Consider the following 18,826-nt stretch of genomic DNA (forward strand, 5'->3'; position numbering starts at 1 on the left):
CCTTGATGCTGTAGCTCAATTGCCAAAATTCTTCCATGTTCATCTTTGAATAAAAATTTAGGTGACAGGCTCTCTTTTGCATATATCACCACACCTCTCTTCTTTACTCTGTCTGAAGATATAAATTCCTGGCCAAGTCTTTTATTTATTAACACTTTTCTATGGAGCCTAGTCACGTGTGTTTCTTGTAAACAAATAATGTCCAATTGTTCTTTTTTTAATATATGAAATATTTTCCTCCTTTTTTCCGGGATGTTACAGCCATTTATATTCCAACTCAAAAGTTGCAGAGACATCCTGAATAAATCTGGTTAATTTCCTGGGGGTGGTATCTTATTCACTGGATCTTCCGTTTCCGAAGGTGCAGGTACCGCCGGTGCTCCAGGCCCAGGAGGTAATTCAATTCCTTTTTGAAGGTCCTCTCCGTGTGCAATCAGAAATTTGTCTCTATCTTCCAATGTTCTGATTTTGACCTTCTTCCCTCTGAAGGTAAAGGATAATCCTTGAGGAAATTCCCACCTGAAGATAATTGAGTTGCTCCTCAACAGTCTGACCAATTCCAAGTAGACAGATCTAAGATCCAACAGTTGTTTAGGAATGTCTTTATAAATTTCAATTCTTTTGTCCAAAATGTTCAGTGACTTTTCGTAGTGTAGGCCCAAAATCTTATCCCTTTCCTCCTTTGATCTCAATGTTATCTTACAATCTCTGGGCTTCTCTTTCTTTGCCAGTCTTCCAAGCCTGAAAGCTGATACAATTTTAAAGTCCTTTTCCTCTGAATTCCAAAACTTGGAAAATTCTTTGGTCAAAAACTCAGCTAAGTTGCCTTCTTCCGCTTCTGGTATCGACCTTATCCTTAGGTTACTCTCCCTATTCCGCAGTTCTATCATAGAGAGATAGGTCTGGTGTTCACCTACTTGTTTGCAGAGTGGTCTTACCTCTTGTTCTAAATTTCCAAGTCTTTGGCTAGTATCCTCAGCCAATTTCCGATTTTCTACTGTGGCCTCCGTCAGTTCTCCAATTGCTTGTACGTTCTGTGATACTTGACCAGTTAATCTATTTAGGCATTCTGTGTTTTGGTCAATTTTAGCTGTTTGTTCATCAGCTTTCTTATCCAAAGATTCCACTCTCTTATCCAAAGATTCCAATTTTTCATAAATTTTCTCTAATATAGAAGCAGTTGCTCCTGAGGCCATATCTTCCAGTTGTAATTGCTCAATTTCTCCCTCCCCTGCTTGTGGCAGAGAAGCAGCTTCTTCCTCTGAAGGCAGAGTAGGTACAGATGATCTACGTGTCTGTGAGTCTGAGGTTAAAGTTGTTAAAGTTGTTTGTCTGGTTTTTGGTCCCTTTTTTCTTGCGCCACTCATTCCAGAGTTATCTAAAAGTCAAGGTCAAGCTGAGTTGTTCCCATGAGAAAGCAACAGCCCAGATGTTAACAATCAAACAGGAGGCCGGGAAAAGGAAAGTAAAATGATGTCACTGTTATAAATCCCAAATCCTCTAGGGGGAGCTTAAAATGTCTTTAGGAAAGAGATCAGTTCTGATAAAATTACTAGAGTCAAGTTTAAAATCCAGGAACCTTCAATAACAAGTTTTATGCAGAGGTAATATTGGCAGTCACAATTGTTTCAGACAGTGCATGCTGGTATTCCAAATGTTACTTCAAAGTAGCAAGTCCAAACTCCCTCAGATTGTTGCAATTTTTAATTCAAAGTGTCCAAATCTGCAAACTGACAGCTCAGTTGCTCAGGCAGCTCCAACACCTGGGTTTCTTACTCAAATTATATTTCCAATAGAAGGAAGGTATCACAATGCAGATAAAGAGCATAAAATCAAATGCTTAAAGTCCTTGTTTGCTTACAGGAAAATTCAATGGGTGCTCAGATCAATTAAGTTAAAAATTTCTTTCTTTGCCTCCACTCCTCCAGCTCTTTGCTTTGAAGTTCAATGACAGCGGAAGACGGACTTCCTGTTTTTATGTCGCTCCGCTTTCAGCCAAATTCAGTAGTTTTTAGTCTCAGATTTTATAAAATCCTTCTTTACTCACGGGTTGTTGCTTTTCCAAATCAGAAGTTTTCAGGAAGAGAGGTCAGCGCTCACCGGCAGCAGCAGCGCGGCTTCACTCCGCGGATCGCGAAACGACTCACAGCGCCGCTACCCCCTCCACGTTCCGGAGCCCCTTACGGGGTTCCTCCAGCGCTTTGGGGGTCGCTTCTGGCGCCCACCGAGTCTCAAGACCACAGGCTCTTGCTGCCTGTGGGTTTCCAAAGTGGGTCTCCGCTTCGCCGTAGCGGACGACCCAATTCCGCGGAGCTTCCTCCTCACTAGTGGAAGAGGACCGCCATTACCGTTCGCGCCGCCTCCGGAAGTCCTTAAACGAACCATACTTCTTAAAGCCATGTCATTTCTCCACCATGTCTTCCTTAGGCTGAGAGACAGAGGCTGGCTTAGCCTACCTCACAAGGTTGTTGCAAGGATGAAAGGTATATATTCATGGAGGGGGCATGCAGACTACTGTGGCGCACTGGAGAATCAGCATAATAGAAAAGCAGTTGGTTGCCTGTTGCTTACTTTGACAAACTATGTCAGCACCAGAATCATAAACAGCAGTGTTGCTGCATCAATAACCAAGATAGAAAACTTGCGGCTTTTTTTTCTGGTGGGGGGCATGGCATAGCTATGTATTAGGAGCATGTTTTGCAAATACAATTCCCAGCATCTCCAGTTGGAAAAAAAAAATCTGGTGGAAAGTAATAACGGAGCTATGTTCCCTGTGGTTTAGAAGCTTGGCAAAGGGCAGGCGGCTGTTTAAAAATGAAACAGAGATTCTGTGCATCCTTGCCTTAAATGTGTGCTAGATTTAAAAACAGCAATGCACATGCACAATCCTGGAGGTCCAAATAACAACATACATATCATGTTTACTAGTTTCATTTGCAGATGTTTGTTCTGGAACCTAATAATTAAACACTTGTTGGTTTAATTCACCTGTGTCAACCTTCAACACTGTGCTGCCAGGAAGTAAGAAGGACTGGGGAAAGGAAAAGAAAAAAACGTTTACTGTGACCAAGTTACTAATAAAATAAATCAGTCTACCTTGATACCTGCCCAGCAGGTTGGGTTGTATATTCAATGCAGTAGTGAGGTGCTCGGAACTTTGTTTTACGGGCAGGAGGCACACTTTTGGACTTAATGGCTTTATGTCTCTCTAGAGGGCAATGTGTATTTCTTCCCTTACTTGACCTGAGTCTCCTGTTTCAATGGGATTGTTTTAGCACATATTTTAATTGCAGATGTTTTCTATTTCTTTTTTTTTTTAATTAATGGGATTCTCCCACCCACCCCTTTTGTATTTTAGTGGTTGACGCTTATATTTGAATGTTTGTGTAATTGGTTTTTTATCCTCGTAAGCTGCTTAGAAGCTTATTGCGGCATTAAGTGGTATATAAATTAATAAACAGTAATACTTGCGGTCAGTCTGGCATTTTACTACACTTGGGGATCCTCCTGCTCAGTGGTGCCCTGGATGTTTGCCCAAAAAATCCTAACTTGATGGCACCACTCTTTGTTGGAGAGTTTAAGTGCCATTTGCCTCTATGTGGTCAGTAAATGAATCTAGCATTAACTGCTCTGAGTTTGATGGTATCTGCAGGTTCATTGCTGAAGTCAGAGAATGAATATTGGGCCTTGGCCAAGGGATCGAGAACATGTATGGCACCCATTGATTCAAGAACCCCATGGCACCTGCTAAGTCTCTGAATGCCCCTCCGCTCATTGCTCCCGTGGTCATGAGGTGGCAAGGGTGGTTAACTTCCCCTACTCTCCCTTTAAAGGGTCATAGAGTTGAAGGAGGAAGTGGGGAAGAGTGGCACTCTTTGCCACTTCCTCTTTCAACTCTTGGTGCTTTTCAAGGCTCAGAAGAATTCTTTTGGATCTGAATCTAGGTCCCTTGAGAAATTGAAGTCAGTGTGTGCATGTGCCCAACCCTTCTCTCTTTCTGTTTCTCAGAGGGTAGGCTGATCCAGGGCAAGGGGCTGGTGCCCACTGTTAAAAAATCTCAATGCACCCCTTGACTTGAAAAAGCTGGCAACTCCTGGTCTAGGTGTGCCATTTATTAACTCAAGCACTATACGTTTTTGAAACTGATGTGGAATTTAGTAAAATGGCAGTCAAAAAGGACTCCCACAAGTCGACAGTGATGGTAACTATGCCTAGATGCGCCAAAAAAAGGATATTAGACAAACTCATGGTTGGCACAATAGTTAAATGGACCTTAGATTCAGAAGCACTGCACCCCCAAGTATTGTGCACTGGGAGCAACAAACAGGGGAAGGGATCTTGGCTTAACGAGACAAACATCCGTTTTTGAGAAGCAAAACAGTGTTAGCAAAGTCATGTAAATAACGCAGGTGGAGACAGAAGAAATCCTTGTAACTCTTTACCAAGGAAAATGAGCAAAACAGTGTGCAATTTGAGGATAAATAAATGACAAAAATGTGCATAATTTGAAGAGAGGTTTTTATCTATTTTACTTCAATGCCTTGTATATAGCAGGGAGACATTCAGCAAAATTAGCTGGTGTGGGGAAGCGAGGAAGACTCCCAGAACTGCACAGCCAATCAGAGCACGTGGCATGTTAGAAAACATCATGCCACTCTGTCCAGTTGCTAAGCAGCATCTCTGCCTGCCCCCACCATTGGCTAGCAGAATTATCCTTTAAGCAGGGCGTTCTGAAGTGCGAGTACTTCCACACTATAGGATCAATTTCATATGAAGGTGGAACAAGTATCATGTGGCACCAGTTCCACAGATCAAAGCAGCCAAGGGGGCATATACAGTGGTACCTCGGGTTACATACGCTTCAGGTTACAGACTCTTCTAACCTAGAAATAGTACCTCGGGTTAAGAACTTTGCTTCAGGATGAGAACAGAAATCATGCTCCAGCAGCCCGGCGGCAGCAGGAGGCCCCATTAGCTAAAGTGGTGCTTCAGGTTAAGAACTGTTTCAGTTTAAGAACGGACCTCCGGAACAAATTAAGTTCTTAACACGAGGTACCACTGTATGAGGGGAAAGGTGATCTTGCAAATAAACTAGCCCTAAGCTAGGGCTTTATAGACTAATTATCTTATTTTTGTTATTTAGGTATTTAATCCTCACAACAACCCTGTGAGGTAGGTTTGGCTGAGAAGCAGTGACTGGCCCAAGGTCACCCAGTGAGCAGGGATTTGAACCCTGTTCTTGCAGGTGCTAGTATGACACTCTAAGCCACTCTAAGCAAACTTTTTCAGTCGTGGGCCGGTCCACTGTCCCTCAGACCTTGTGGGGGGCCGGACTATATATATATATATATATATATATATATATTGGGGGGAAATGAATGAGTTCCTATGCCCCACAAATAACCCAGAGATGCATTTTAAATAAAAGGACACATTCTATTCATCTAAAAACGCACTGATTCCTAGACCCTCCACAATTGGGCCAGATCTGGCCCCCGGGCCTTAGGTTGCCTACCCATGCTCTAAGCAATGCACCACAGTGAGGTTGGCCTGGGAGCAAAGAGGCAATAGTTAAGGTGCTGCACAACAGAAGTGCCACATACTAACAGGGTCTCATTCCTGTCAGCAATCATTTTCTCAGAGTTCTGTGCTAGCTGCAGCTTCCAGGTCACGTGCAAAGGGAAGTACCACCTAATAAAACAAAGTAATAATGTTAATGCAGTACATCCTGGCCAGTTTCAGAAGGGACGTTGAGCAGAGCATACTGTTGGTTACAGTGGTTGAACTGCCAGTGGAACAGCTGAGCTCGATTTGAACTCTCTGCCCACTTCATCTCTTTGCTGCAGCTTCAGATATATAATCCTTCCCACCCACTGAGCCCAGCCACTTCCTGGAATTCCTGCAAGATACAAAAATTGCAGTCTCTTCCAACCCCTGAGGCTTTTTTTGGGGGGGGAGTTTCATCCAGAGGTGTGTTGCCACCAATCTTGTGTGTGAACTGAAGGTTGCCGTTTCCAAAGATGAAAGTGCAACCCAGCCTTTCCTGTACTGGCGAACAAGTCATTGCAGAGTTGCTCCACCTTATTAAGGCACTTTAGGGGTGTTCCCAGTATTGCTTAGAGAGGGAACGCCCTAGCAGATAGCAGTCCACCACCCACCACACCCTAGACAGCAAGGGTGGCAGCACCATGAAATCATGGGAGCAACCAGTGAGAGATTTGCAAAGCAGAAATTTGCCTAACCAGGATAACAGTGGCCTGTTTCTCTGGTTGTGTGTTTTTTTTACTTCCTTTCAGCTGGCTGGGTGCTGATTGATACAGGAATAATCTATAGAGAGTAGGGATGGGGAAAGAATTGCTTTGGCCTGCTTTGCGCAATGGACCAACCTGCTCTGACATTCCCAGACTCGCTAGCTGATCGGAATGCAACTCCCACTTGGATTGCACCCTTTTCCAGATTTTGCAGTGTATCTGAGATGCCCAAAAGTGTGCACAAAAATAAGAATGCATATTTTATGTAAAAAAGATGGATATTGTATTGTTTTGTACTGATGAATGCATCAAAAAGTATGCATTTTATCTACTGTTCCATAAAATTTATATACCACTGGAAAGGAAGGGATTTACTCTTAAGCTTATCCTCAATATCCAACTCTCCCTCTTAATAACGTTTTTGTATGTGGTTTTTTCCATTTATGCACGCTTTGTCCTAATATTTGCATTCTTGTCCACATTATTTTTGTGTGTGTTGTTGTTTAGAGAAGCATGTGTTTCAATTCAGTACAGGTTTAGTATGAATTTGGTAGGTTCTCTTTAAAATGCAAACTGTACTGAATCTCACCCTGCTGCAAGTCTTGCAGCATCAGATTCTGGTAAGCCATTGCTAGGGTGTGTGCTCTCCTTTGTTTCTCCGCCCTTTCTTTTTCCTGCCCTGCCCCACCCTTCTCTTTCAGCGGCTTTGATCCTAGAAAACAAAATAAGTATGGAATGGACCAAAATTTTGCAACGTGCGTTGGAATTTGCAGCCTGATCTCCAGGCAGTGTTATTTGCCATGTGCATTCTGCCATGCAAACCTCTCATTAACAGTGTGATGAGTAGATTCAGAGCGGGTTCCCCTAAATTATAGTCCTGAAGAGTATGAATTAGTAATTGAGTCAGGCAAGGTTAGGGCACGTGCGACTAGGTTTTTGCATGCGGTTCTGTGGTTTTGCTGGGAGAACAAAGACTTGTGCAACAGAGAAAGAAGAATCCACCTTATTCCAGATAAGTAGCACATACTCCAAGTATCCCCATCTACTATCAGTTTCAGTTCTCTGGTCCCTGGTAAACCAGTTTTTCCTTTGTGCCCATAGGTTTTTGTTGTTTTTTTTTGCTTTTTCTGCTTCTTTAATTATTGTCAGCTGCAATATTATTTACTGCATTTGCTGCAATATTATTTACTGCAATATTATTTACTGTATTATTTGCCACCTTTCCCCCCCACAAGGAGCTCAATACATGGTTCTCCTACTTTCATCCCCACAACAACCCTGTGAGGTAGGTTAGGCTAAATGATGGTGACTGGGCCAAGGTCGCCCAGTGAGCCTCATGGCCGAGAGAGGATTTGAACCCCGGTCTCCCGGGTCATAATCCAGCACTCTAACCATTACACCACACTGAGGCTCATGCCAGTCCCCTCTTTTGGGCTTAGGGGTGGGGAGGAAATTCAGTTCAGTTTGTATTTAAAGGCAAATTTGCCCAATTTGCACTTTCTGAAACAGTATGTGAACCAAGGCACAGCCACCCCCCTTTTTAAAAATCAAATCAAAATGTGCCGAATTTTGTAATTATATGTTGATTTTTTTTTATACTAAACTTATATCCTGCCCTTTCTGTCAAAAGAGCCTTGCGCAGCAGACAGATGTAAAAACAAAAGCATTATAATGTAATTAAAAGCATTCTAAGAACAATTACAGTTACGAGCATCTAAAAGCTGTTTCATTTTAAACCATATTAGCAGTTAAAAACACTGTTCCATCCAATGATCTTTGGGTTGCAAGGGATAGGATTCTTCAGCCTCCTAGGTGAACAGGAATGCTTTCAAATTCCTCCTGAAAGTTGATCATGATGAAGACAGGTGCACTTCACTAGTGAAGGCATTCCACAACCAGGGGGCCACTCCTGTAAAGGCTGTGTCACGGTTCTGCACCAGTGGGGCAGCCCTCAGTGGCAGCACTGCAAAAAGGCCTCCCTAGCCAATTGTAGGGTCCAGGATTTTAAAAAGAACAACATTTGTAACCTGATTTGGATATGTGGAGAACTGAACTTAAGAACTGGAAAAATGAGACACTCGGTTTGTCAGATTTGCCCATCCATATTCCTGGTGGACCTGGGTGGTGCACGACTATAGAAACCTTCAGCTGACATGCCCTGTCAGTGTGACTTTTCAAGGGTGAGCTTTTAACCCACAGTAGGAATGGATGTTTGTGTATTGAAAGCCATTTTATTTTTTTTGGGAAAAAGAACGTAGGAAGGTCCTGGATCTAAGGAAGTCCAGTTGTGAACTTTTGGTGAGGATGTGAACAGCACAGCTCTGTTCCCTGCTTCTTCTTTATTTGATTTTCTTATGTTCCAGCCAACGTGAATTGGACACCAAATTTATCCTAATCCTGGACAGAAGGTTGGATACATGGACGTCGGTCAAAATGACTCTGCAAAGAATAGCAGTAAGTTCTTCTGTGGTGGGGTGGGCACAAGGGGAGTGTCATTATCTGCCCAAGGACCATAATTCCTTTGTGGGTAACCTTCCAGGGGACAAACGCCAGTGGTGGGGGGAGCCAGAAATAGGCAGGGCTAGAGGCAGAAGTGGGTGGACCAATGGCTGTGACTCTTACCAGGAGAGCAGGTTGCATTTCGGCCAGGCAGAAGCCAGAGGTTTGTGCACACACAAACAAACATGCTGTCACTCTCTCACACACACTTCTCAAGACACCCTCCATCCAGGTAAAGAAGTAGCGTTACCACAGTTCTATTACACATTCCAGCCAGGCAAAATCATTGGAGGAGGATGCTAAAGAGGGTATGACCTGGGGACAGTTCTGAGGACTGGTTCCCCAATTCCAGAGGTGTTGGGCAGGGAAAGGGGAGTTGGGGGGCTGACCATCATTGGGGGAGAAGGCCTAGGTGTTTGGTTCCTGGTTCCTGCTTTGTCCATCCTGTCTGCAGCCAAGTTGCCAATTGCTTCCGTGGACTGCGTATACTCTGCTAGGTCTGGCTAAGGTCCTGCAACTAGTCGGAAAGTTGCGAAACACCAATAGGTTTTGCCAGTATAACCTTTGCAGAAAATAGGGCAGGGGGAGTGTGACCTTGATCTCTCTTCAGCACTTGATACCATTGGCCATAGTATCCTCCTGGATCATTTCTGGGAAATGAGAACTGAGCGGTGTGTTTGGGGGGTCCTGGGCTGTCCAGATGACAAGACTCACCTTTTTAGAAAGGCTTTGGAAGTAAACCTCAAGGAAAATTCCACACCCGCTGCCGGTCAGGGCGGGTGTCACGAGTAAGTCAGCAATAACTCACACAGTGGCAAGTGAAGTTAACTCTTTATTCAAATAAGAGAAGTTCGGGGAAATTAAAAAACACACACCATTTTATAAGTTGTATGAGCTTGTTTCTCAGTTTGATTCTTTTACATGGTTTTGCATGTTTTGTGGTATTTTATGCATTGTGATTTGCTGTGGTTTTTATTTATTATCATCTAGTAATTCTTTATTGTAACTGATAAGTGTTATTATTTGTGGATATTTAATTTTACTGTTTACTATTATATTCTAATGGATTATTGAAAATTGCTTTATTTGATATAAGTTGTTTATTTTAAAATTATTGTGGCTTTCTTTTATTGGATCAGATTGTTATTATGTATGTGATCTTTGCTGTCTATTTTATTGTTTCTTCAGCTTGTAAACCGCCACGTGCATAGTAATATAGAAAGGCGGTATTACAAACTAAAAGTGAAATGAAAAATGAAAATAAACCAAAGAGCCCAGGAGGCCAGACCTAGTGAGCAAAACAACTCATCCCGGTAGTTCTTACCCCAATGAGGCAGTTGCAAGGACCGAAGGTCCCTGCCCTCCCACAGTTCTCCTCCCCTGTTTCCTTCCCAAGCAATCTGAGACTCCTTCGTCTTACCTTTCTTTGATCCTCCCTCTTAACACCTCTTTGGATTCTGGAAGACCAGAAGAGAGGGGAGCTGGTCACTGCAGGATGGGGAGACACCCAGGCTTCCTCACCAGCCTGCCTCATCTCTGCCACTTGGCCCTTGCTTCTGCTTCTGCTTCTGCTTCTGATTATGGGCTGCTGTCTGCCACAGACTCTTCCTGCTCACTAAACCCTGTTATCTCTTCAGCTTGTGACACCTCTTCACAATCTGCTCCCTCTTCTCCTTCTGACTACTCATCACCATCCCACCGCCAATCCCTCTGAGCCTTCTTCCCTTAGGGCTTCCCCAGATGGTGCCTCCCACCACCCCTCTGCATCCAGCCAGTCCATGACGCTGCCTTGCATGATATCTTTGGGAGAAGAAAAGGCTCAGGAGTAAACCCTATGCAAATCCATAGTGCAGTCCCTAAGATGGTTGGATGGCGCCTTGTATACCTCTTTCTGGCAACTCCTGCAGCCAAGCTGGTGCCAAATGTATTGCTCTGCTTTCCTTTGGACCACATCAGCAAGGCTGAGAGGAGGGGTCTCATCATCTGGGCAGCCCAGGACCTCCATACGCACTGCCCAGTGTTGTGCCCTGGAAAGGTCACCCATCTCTGCAGCCACAACCATCTCAGGACGGATGGATGCCAACAACAGCAGCATCTGACAATGGATTGTATAACATAGCCATTGTGGCCATTGATAGCCTTTTTCTCCATTATTTTGACTGCCCCCCCTTTAAAGGTGTCTAGGTTGCTGCCCTTCCCTGCATCTTGTGGCATCAAGTTCCATAGTTTAAACTAACACACTGTAGCTATTGATAGAACATAGGTAAAGGTAAAGGGGGCATCTGACCAGTCGTGACCAACTCTGGGGTTGCGGCGCTCATCTTGCATTATTGGCCGAGGGAGCTGGTGTACAGCTTCCGGGTCATGTGGCCAGCATGACTAAGCCGCTTCTGGCGAACCAGAGCAGCGCATGGAAACGCCGTTTACCTTCCTGCCAGAGCGCTACCTATTTATCTACTTGCACTTTGATGTGCTTTCGAACTGCTAGGTTGGCAGGAGCTGGGACTGAGCAACGGGACCTCACCCTGTCGCGTGGATTTGAACCGCCAGCCTTCTGATCGGCAAGTCCTAGGCTCTGTGGTTTTACTCACAGCGCCACCTGCGTCCCCTTGATAAAATATAAGTTGCAGGTATTGATAGAACTTTTGAAGAGTTCTGCTGCATCAGGCCAAAGGAGAATCTTGTCTAGCATCCTGTTCTCACAGTGGCCACCCGGATACTCCTTATAGGAAGCCTGCAAGCAGAATCTGAGCACAGCAGCACTCCTCCCCTACTTGTGATTCCCAGAACCTGGGATCCATAGGCATGGCACATCTGGCACTAGAAGGATAGCATAGCCATCCTGGCTACTAGCCTAAAACACCTCGGGGGCATGTGATCTGCTCTCTTCACCAGGGCACATCTGTGGCAGCCAGCAGCAAAAATGGAGACCATATCAAAGTTACCAAATGGTCCCTCTGTCCCTATTCCTCTCCCTCTATGTCTCTGTATTAGTTGTCCAGGAGCTATCAGCCATCAAAGCATTATTTGTTTCTCATCTGCGGGAAATCTTTGAGGGAGGGTGGGAAACACCAGAAAGGATGCTCGTTAGAGTCTTAACACTGCTCCAGAGTGTGTTGCTGCTGTGAGCTATAAATGACAATATATAGGTCTTCAAACTTCCGCATTCCACCTTAAAAATCTATAGCTGTTCTTGGCCACTGAGTCTCTCCTCGCACTCCCCCCCCACCTTTCTTGCTGGCTAGCACAGCCAACAGCCATTCATAGTTTTGGCACCCTTGCCTGCTCTGCTTTAGCCAGAGGAGAGGACCAGGTCATCTGCCAGTCAGTTTTGCGTTTGGGAATGAATAGATTATGGGAACATGTATCAACGCCACCCGTGCAACTGACATGAGTGAGGAGGCTGCTCTGTGTGTTCTGTGCAGCGATGCCTTGGCACGAAGAGAAGCAGCAGTGCAGGCGGCCGGCTACCCCCGGCGATTTTTAAACACCTCACGAGATCCACGGGTCTTATTTCACTGATGCCGCATTGACATTTGGGCAAGGTAGCCAGTTCCTGTCTTGCAAGGGAGATGGCCGAGGCGAATCCCCCAGGAGGCAAGATGAGGGGGAGAAGGAATGCGGTAAGGACTCTGTCTGCCTGCAGTCTTTCTCTTTTTTTTTGCAAAGCAGATTTCTAAGTTCAGATGCAGCCTTGATGCAGCACTAGCATCCAGCCTAGCTTAGCAGTGCAGCATTCTAGGACAAACTGCTGAACACAGCGCTTGGAAAATGAAAGGGGGGGGGGCGAGGGAAAGGATGATGTTTGGGCAGTATTTACTGTGTTTTCCGTAATTGTCCAGAACACCTGTCCACACTGATGAAGCAAGGTTGGCACCACTTTTAAACAGAGCTCCTAAGTCTGGGTGTCTCTGTCTGAGAGATGTGGGGGACTTCAGAACCCCTTTATTGCATCATACAAATGCATCATGCATATATATATATATTCCTTGGTCTTAGCAGGCAGAAAGAGGAAATAAGGCAGAAATATTTTGTTCTTTGTGGAGCCTCCTGTGGGGCCTGTAAAGAAATAGGCCATGCTTTTTGAAATTAGCTATTCCTAGAATGCTAGCCTTGAACATTTTCCCGTCTGTCAGGGACAGCCCTGATCTTTTACCTGCACTTAATAAAACAATTGTTCCTAATTTTTAGCATTTTTGCAGAGGGAGGGGGGAACTCCTTTGAACTCTTCTGTTAGCCTGTACAGATTCATGTTCTTCTGGCTCCCTAAAACTTATGCTGGCCAGTTCTACCACACATGCATGCAAATGTGTTTGTGCATGGATGCAAAGTGCTAGCATAGTGTACTCTTTCAATTCTGCTTCTCCCCCACCTCCAAAAATGAAACAATACTGCCTATCTGTAGAGCAAATATTGCTCATCTATTCTGCAAATTCAGTCAATTCCATCATATAAGTGAAAAACTTCTACAATATGTGTTTTGGGGCTCGTTTGTACTTTAGAGAGAGAGAGAGAGAGAGAGAGAGAGAGGGAGGGAGAACTATGATGGTCAGTTTATTGACATGTCCCTGCTTTAGATTAGCCAGTGCCAGACAAGACTCTTGCACAGGTGGATTTAGGGGAGTGCAACCAGTTCAGTCAAACTGGGTGAAGAGCCTTGGGGGCACTGCAGGAGATGCCACAACTTTGATGTAGAATGGAAGGCGAGAAGCGGGAGGGAGGCGCCAATTTTTGCCATTGCACAGGACGCCGCTGCCATTTGAAGGGTCTGCTACTGACCCTTGCAAACTAAATCAACATTCAGCAAGTATAGGGAGAGCTTTGGTGATGTGTAGTGTGCCAAGTGGAGTGGGGGAATACTTGGGATGAGAATAGAGGTTTCGCAAGCCCCCACCCCCACCTTGAAATGGGGGATTTGAAGATGTCCTTGCTGCACAACCGTACCCAGCCTTCTAGAATGTTGTGGGGTAGCCTTGGCACCTTGATTTCTTTAGCTCTGTTAGGCTCTGGTTTTTGCACATGTGGAAAAGTTAACTTCTGCAATGGCCAGGACTTTGAGCCATGGCTGCGAAGCCTGTGGCCTCCCATATGTTGTTAGACTCCAACTCCCGTCAGCTTCGCCCTAGTGCAGTCAATGGTCAGGGATGATTGGGAGCTAGAATCCCAGCAATGTCTGGAGAGTCACCCTTTTCTCAGCCCTGTCCGAAGCGGGGACAAGCCACGACTTCTTGAGTCATCAATCAATTTCCACTTTAAACTGCTTCAGCTTTTCAGTTTGGCACCTTAAAAGACTTCACAGGATTTATTAAGGCATGCGTTTTCGTGGAGTCCAAACCGACTTTTCCAGATGGGTGAAGATGCAACTGACGAAGTGGGCTTGACCCCACAAAATCTTACACACCAATTAATTCTGTTAAGTCTTTTAAGGAGCCAGAATGCTCTTGTTTGGTTTTGCTCCAAGAAAAGCTATCCACCTGGAAGAGTTTGCAGGTTGTGCTTCTGGTTAATCTCAATGGGATTGGCTGACTCCTACTGCTTTTTAGGAAGGAAAATCAGAGTCTGCCATAGGCTACAGGGACAATTTGTTATGTAAGGTTGATGTGGTGCCAGGCTGACTCCGTTTTCTCCTTCCTGCAGGGGTGCTCTAAGCTAGAGGCTGGGAACCTGTGGCACTCCAAATGTTGCTGGATGTTGTTTCAACTCCCACCACCCCTGCCTGTGCTATCCGGGACTAATGGGAGTTGTAGTTCAACTTGCCCATGGAGGACTGCAAGGCCTCCACCCCTGCTCGGTTCTAGTCTGAATTGGAAGCCAGAGTTCCCTGTTCTGCCCAGTAGAACTTGCAAAGGAGGCACTGCCCACCCACCAACCTCAACCTGCCCTGAGCCAGCCCCAAACTACCTGGTCTAGGCTCCCTTGCACTTGAAGAGGCACCTCGCCTGGTTGCCCAAAGCAGCGGAGGAATTGCCTGCAGTGGATGGGCGAGCTCCTAGCCACTCCAGAGTGGAGAGGCACAATTTTTGCACCCCCAGGCTGTGCCCTTGTTTAGCCCCTAGGCACACCTCTGCTTAAAACTGCTATTCAGCTTCCGCCTGTTTAGCTTCAGTGTTGCCCTTGCAGAACTCAGCAGGGAAGAGGATGGGGACTAAACTAGAATGAGTTGTCCCTGTCTGTCATTGGCTCTGCCTTCACAGGCTGTTTTTAGACAGCCCCTTTGTTCCATTTCCCTGACATTTTCTTACCTGATAATTACTGCATTCTAGGAGATTTTCCATGTGATATAACAGCCACTTCTGAAAATGTAGCAGGTATTTAGTGCTTGTTTCCATGCTAATTGCTTCCAGGGAAAAAAAATCTGTTTTCAACCACATTAACCTGGAAAATCGTGGGAATTTTTGCACCACAGTTTTCCCACTGTTTTCATAGGTCATGCCATGTGATGAAGTTTGGGCTGGTGTTCCAGTGCAGACTTCTTCCTTGCCATTTGCAAGGAGGGAGGACAGAAGCACTCATGTGCATACTGGGTGGTGGCAACATATCTGGTGATATCTGCTGTTGCATCACACCACGCACACTGATGTGCATGAAATATAGCATGGTACATGGCAATATATCAGTCAAAAAGTCACAATGCATCAGATAAAAGGTAAAGGTAAAGGTACCCCTGCCCGTACGGGCCAGTCTTGACAGACTCTGGGGTTGTGCGCCCATCTCACTTAAGAGGCCAGGGGCCAGCGCTGTCCGGAGACACTTCCGGGTCACGTGGCCAGCGTGACATCGCTGCTCTGGCGAGCCAGAGCCGCACACGGAAACGCCGTTTACCTTCCCGCTGGTAAGCGGTCCCTATTTATCTACTTGCACCCGGAGGTGCTTTCGAACTGCTAGGTTGGCAGGCGCTGGGACCGAGCAGCGGGAGCGCACCCCGCCGCAGGGATTCAAACCGCCAACCTTTCGATCGGCAAGTCCTAGGCGCTGAGGCTTTAACCCACAGCGCCACCTGCGTCCACCTGCAACAGATAGTGTGGTGTAAAAGGAATATTGGGAAATGGAGCAGAAGGAAAACTAATGCAATAATCCCTGAGTCTGAATGCAGACTTGCTGCTGGGCTCCTTGCCTTCTGCCCTGCAATGACCACAAGACACCAATATTTCTTCCTGTCCTCTCCAGTCTTGTAAAAATGCAGGAAAAGCCCTTCTGGATTGCACCAAAGACCCAGCATCTAGTCCAGTGTTTCCCAAGCTCAGGTCTCCAACTGTTTTCAGACTACAATCCCCATCATCCCTGACCACTGGACTTGCTAGCTAGTCTTGCTTGTAGTCCAACATACTGACCTCCAGACATTGCCAAACAGATGGCTTTGGCAATAGGCTTCTCTTGTTGGTGCCCCTGTTATCACGTAGACTGCTGCTGAACAAGGAGTTTCTATTTAGCTGCCACAGGTTCTTTTAATGTAATTAAATTTATATACTGCTTGACTGAAATAAAACCTCTAAGCAGTATACCAGAAATATTAAAATTATCAGTTAGAAACCCCCAGTTGGAAACAAATAATTAAACTAAACTAAAACTAAAAAGAGATTGAAATGCATGTAAGTTTTTTCATGTCTGGGTAGATTTACCAGGTGTTTTAAGCAGGTGCTGCAAGGAGTGCAGTGAAGGCACCTGCTTATGTCAATAGGCAGGGAGTTCCAAAGTTTAGGTGCTGCCCACAAAGTGATTAGTTTCTTGTAACTGTGGAATGAGAATTATGAGACCCCTTCAATGGTGCCAGTTCTGCAGGTCGAAGTGGGCATACTGTATCTCACAAGTAAATTAGTTAATACCATTGGTAGATCTCTTCTTCACCCATGGATTTGACTTATCCCCACATTTTTAAGGTCCCTTCTTGTGTTCCTGAATTCTCTATGTTGGTTATCTCAGGCTAAATAGAGCCCCCATGCTCAGATGCAGTATACCTTTGAGTACCAGGCTCTGGGGACAGAAAGCAAGGGTGGGTTGTTGCCTCCATGCCCTGCTTGTGGGGTTCTCAGAGGCATCTGGTTGGCCACTGTGGGGAACAGGTAGACCTTTTGAATTGACCCTTTCAGTAAGGCTGTTTGTAGGTTCAGTTCCACAGGAGGCCTGCCGATAAAATAATTTTGCTGGCTGGTCTCTGAGAATGCTGCAAACAGAATTGGTTTAAGAGCCAACATTTTGTTTGGGACTACTTTTAAAAATAAAAAAGTAGGTTTGTGGTAATATTAAAGTGTTTTTATTCCAGTTTAAAATGCAAGAGGACAAAAGCTGACCAGGTGCAAAACTTTCTCCCGTTGGTTTAAAAAGGGATTTAGAAGCAGCCAACTTTATCTGCATTGCCAAATGTGTCTTCATCAATGTTAGAATCAGCCTCTTTTCCATTTTACCAGATCCTCTTTTTAGGGGGAGTGGATTCCAGAGCAGAGCCCCCCCACCTTGGTGATCCCCCCCCCATCTGGGAGGTGGTAGTTCTTTAGATCATGGTTGAAGATTTCACATATGTATTATCTGAAAGGGATGGGTGAGGGATAGCTAAATGTACTTATTTATTGATTTCATAAAATTTATATTGGGGGGGCATATATATATATATATATATATATATATATATAGTAAAAAGGAAAAAAGCCTCAAAATGGTTTACAAAAGATAAAACAGTAAAATCAAGAAAAAATTGCAACCTTACTTTAAAACATATAAAAGTTAAAATACTAAAACAGATTAAAATCACCTGAACTTTTGCAGCATCTGGGTAGGCTTGACTAAACAGGAATGTTTTTAGCAGGCTCTGAAGAGAATACAATGAAGGCTCCTGCTTGATCTCAATAGGCAGCGAGTTCCAAAGTTGTAGGCGTTGCCACACTGAACGATCAAGTTTGTACAAATGCTGCGCTTATCATTCTCATTGCTGGAGGTTAGCCGTGCTTGAGCTCAAACCCTCCTCATAGTCAAAGGCTGCAGAAAAAGGCAGGATTGCATTAAAAAAGTCCCCAGGAGAGCCATTGTGGGGGATGGCACGGGGGATCTGAATGAAACAGATTTGCTTATGTAAGGTTAGGAAAAAAAGGTTTTAAAAAAGAAGGAGCTCACCATTCCGCCCCCTCCCTCGCTCTAGGTGTTCAGGAGCAGATTTAAGGTAGTAAGGATATAATATGATGAGGAGGACGTACTTGTAAGGAAGGGCTATATTTCTTTTTGACAATTCAGCGAGGGCCAAGTCTCATTAGGGCTGTTCATTTAGAAATGGTGAGCCAGGAAAGAGTGATGCAAGCCAACTGCTAACAAATAAACTGCATGTCTTTAAGTCTGAAAGGAATCACTTGCAGAAAAGCCTGCTGCATGAGTCACTGCTGCTGTTCTCCCTGGAATGGTGGGTGGGTGATACTTTCCCACCTCTCTGCATCAAGTGTGATTTAGCATTCTGTCACTCTGGCCACTGAGGTTCAGCCTGAGCCCATTATTCCATGGCATGCCCAGAACAGGGACTCACACAGAAACACACTGAGTGGACTCTTGTGAGTTTGGATAATTCTTAGTTTTCCAGACGCTGCAAGATAATAAGCTTACGATTGGCAGTGGTGGTCATGTGGGTGAGTGATTATCGGCAACCCCCCAAAAAAACTCTACAACTTCGGCCAACCCCCCCCCACAAAAAAGCTCAACATGTCTGGTCAGTCCTCCCCAAAAGCTTAATAACTCTGGGCAATCTTCCCCCATTCCCCTAATTTCGAGTCTTATACACTGGGGTGTGTTATACACAGAAGACTACGGTAATACTGGCGAAGGAAAGAGAAGAGAAGGTGCAAAGTGCAGCAAGCACCAAACCATCTTTGCATGCATGAGAATAGCAAACTATTTACTATTCCGTCTATTTCCTATGTTCAGACTATGGGGCCAGTTCCATTATCAATAGCTCCACTCAATTCACAAGACGGTTGGGGTGACCATAAGCCTGATGCAAACTGAAACATGCTCAGTGGACCTGGAATGCTGCCAGACTCTTGTGAGTTGTGGGCTGCCTGGAACCTTGAGCAGAAGCTCTTCTATGCTGCAACATTTTG

General features: G+C 45.0%; 1 protein-coding gene across 4 annotated transcripts in view; it reads left to right on the plus strand.

Annotated features, from left to right (window-relative positions):
• Positions 1-18,826, plus strand: part of MCF2 (MCF.2 cell line derived transforming sequence) — an 81,958-nt gene that overhangs the window by 17,955 nt on the left and 45,177 nt on the right. For 3 of the 4 annotated variants that reach the window (XM_079962663.1, XM_079962662.1, XM_079962665.1), the window contains one exon: positions 8,615-8,705. In XM_079962663.1, coding sequence (XP_079818789.1) covers positions 8,615-8,705 — 91 coding nt within the window. Of the gene's footprint in view, positions 1-8,614; positions 8,706-11,987; positions 12,374-18,826 lie in introns of those variants that run through there. The other variant, XM_079962664.1, reaches the window with a different exon arrangement.

The sequence above is a fragment of the Podarcis cretensis genome, assembly GCF_951804945.1.
Source record: "Podarcis cretensis genome assembly, chromosome: Z".
NCBI lineage: Eukaryota > Metazoa > Chordata > Lepidosauria > Squamata > Lacertidae > Podarcis > Podarcis cretensis.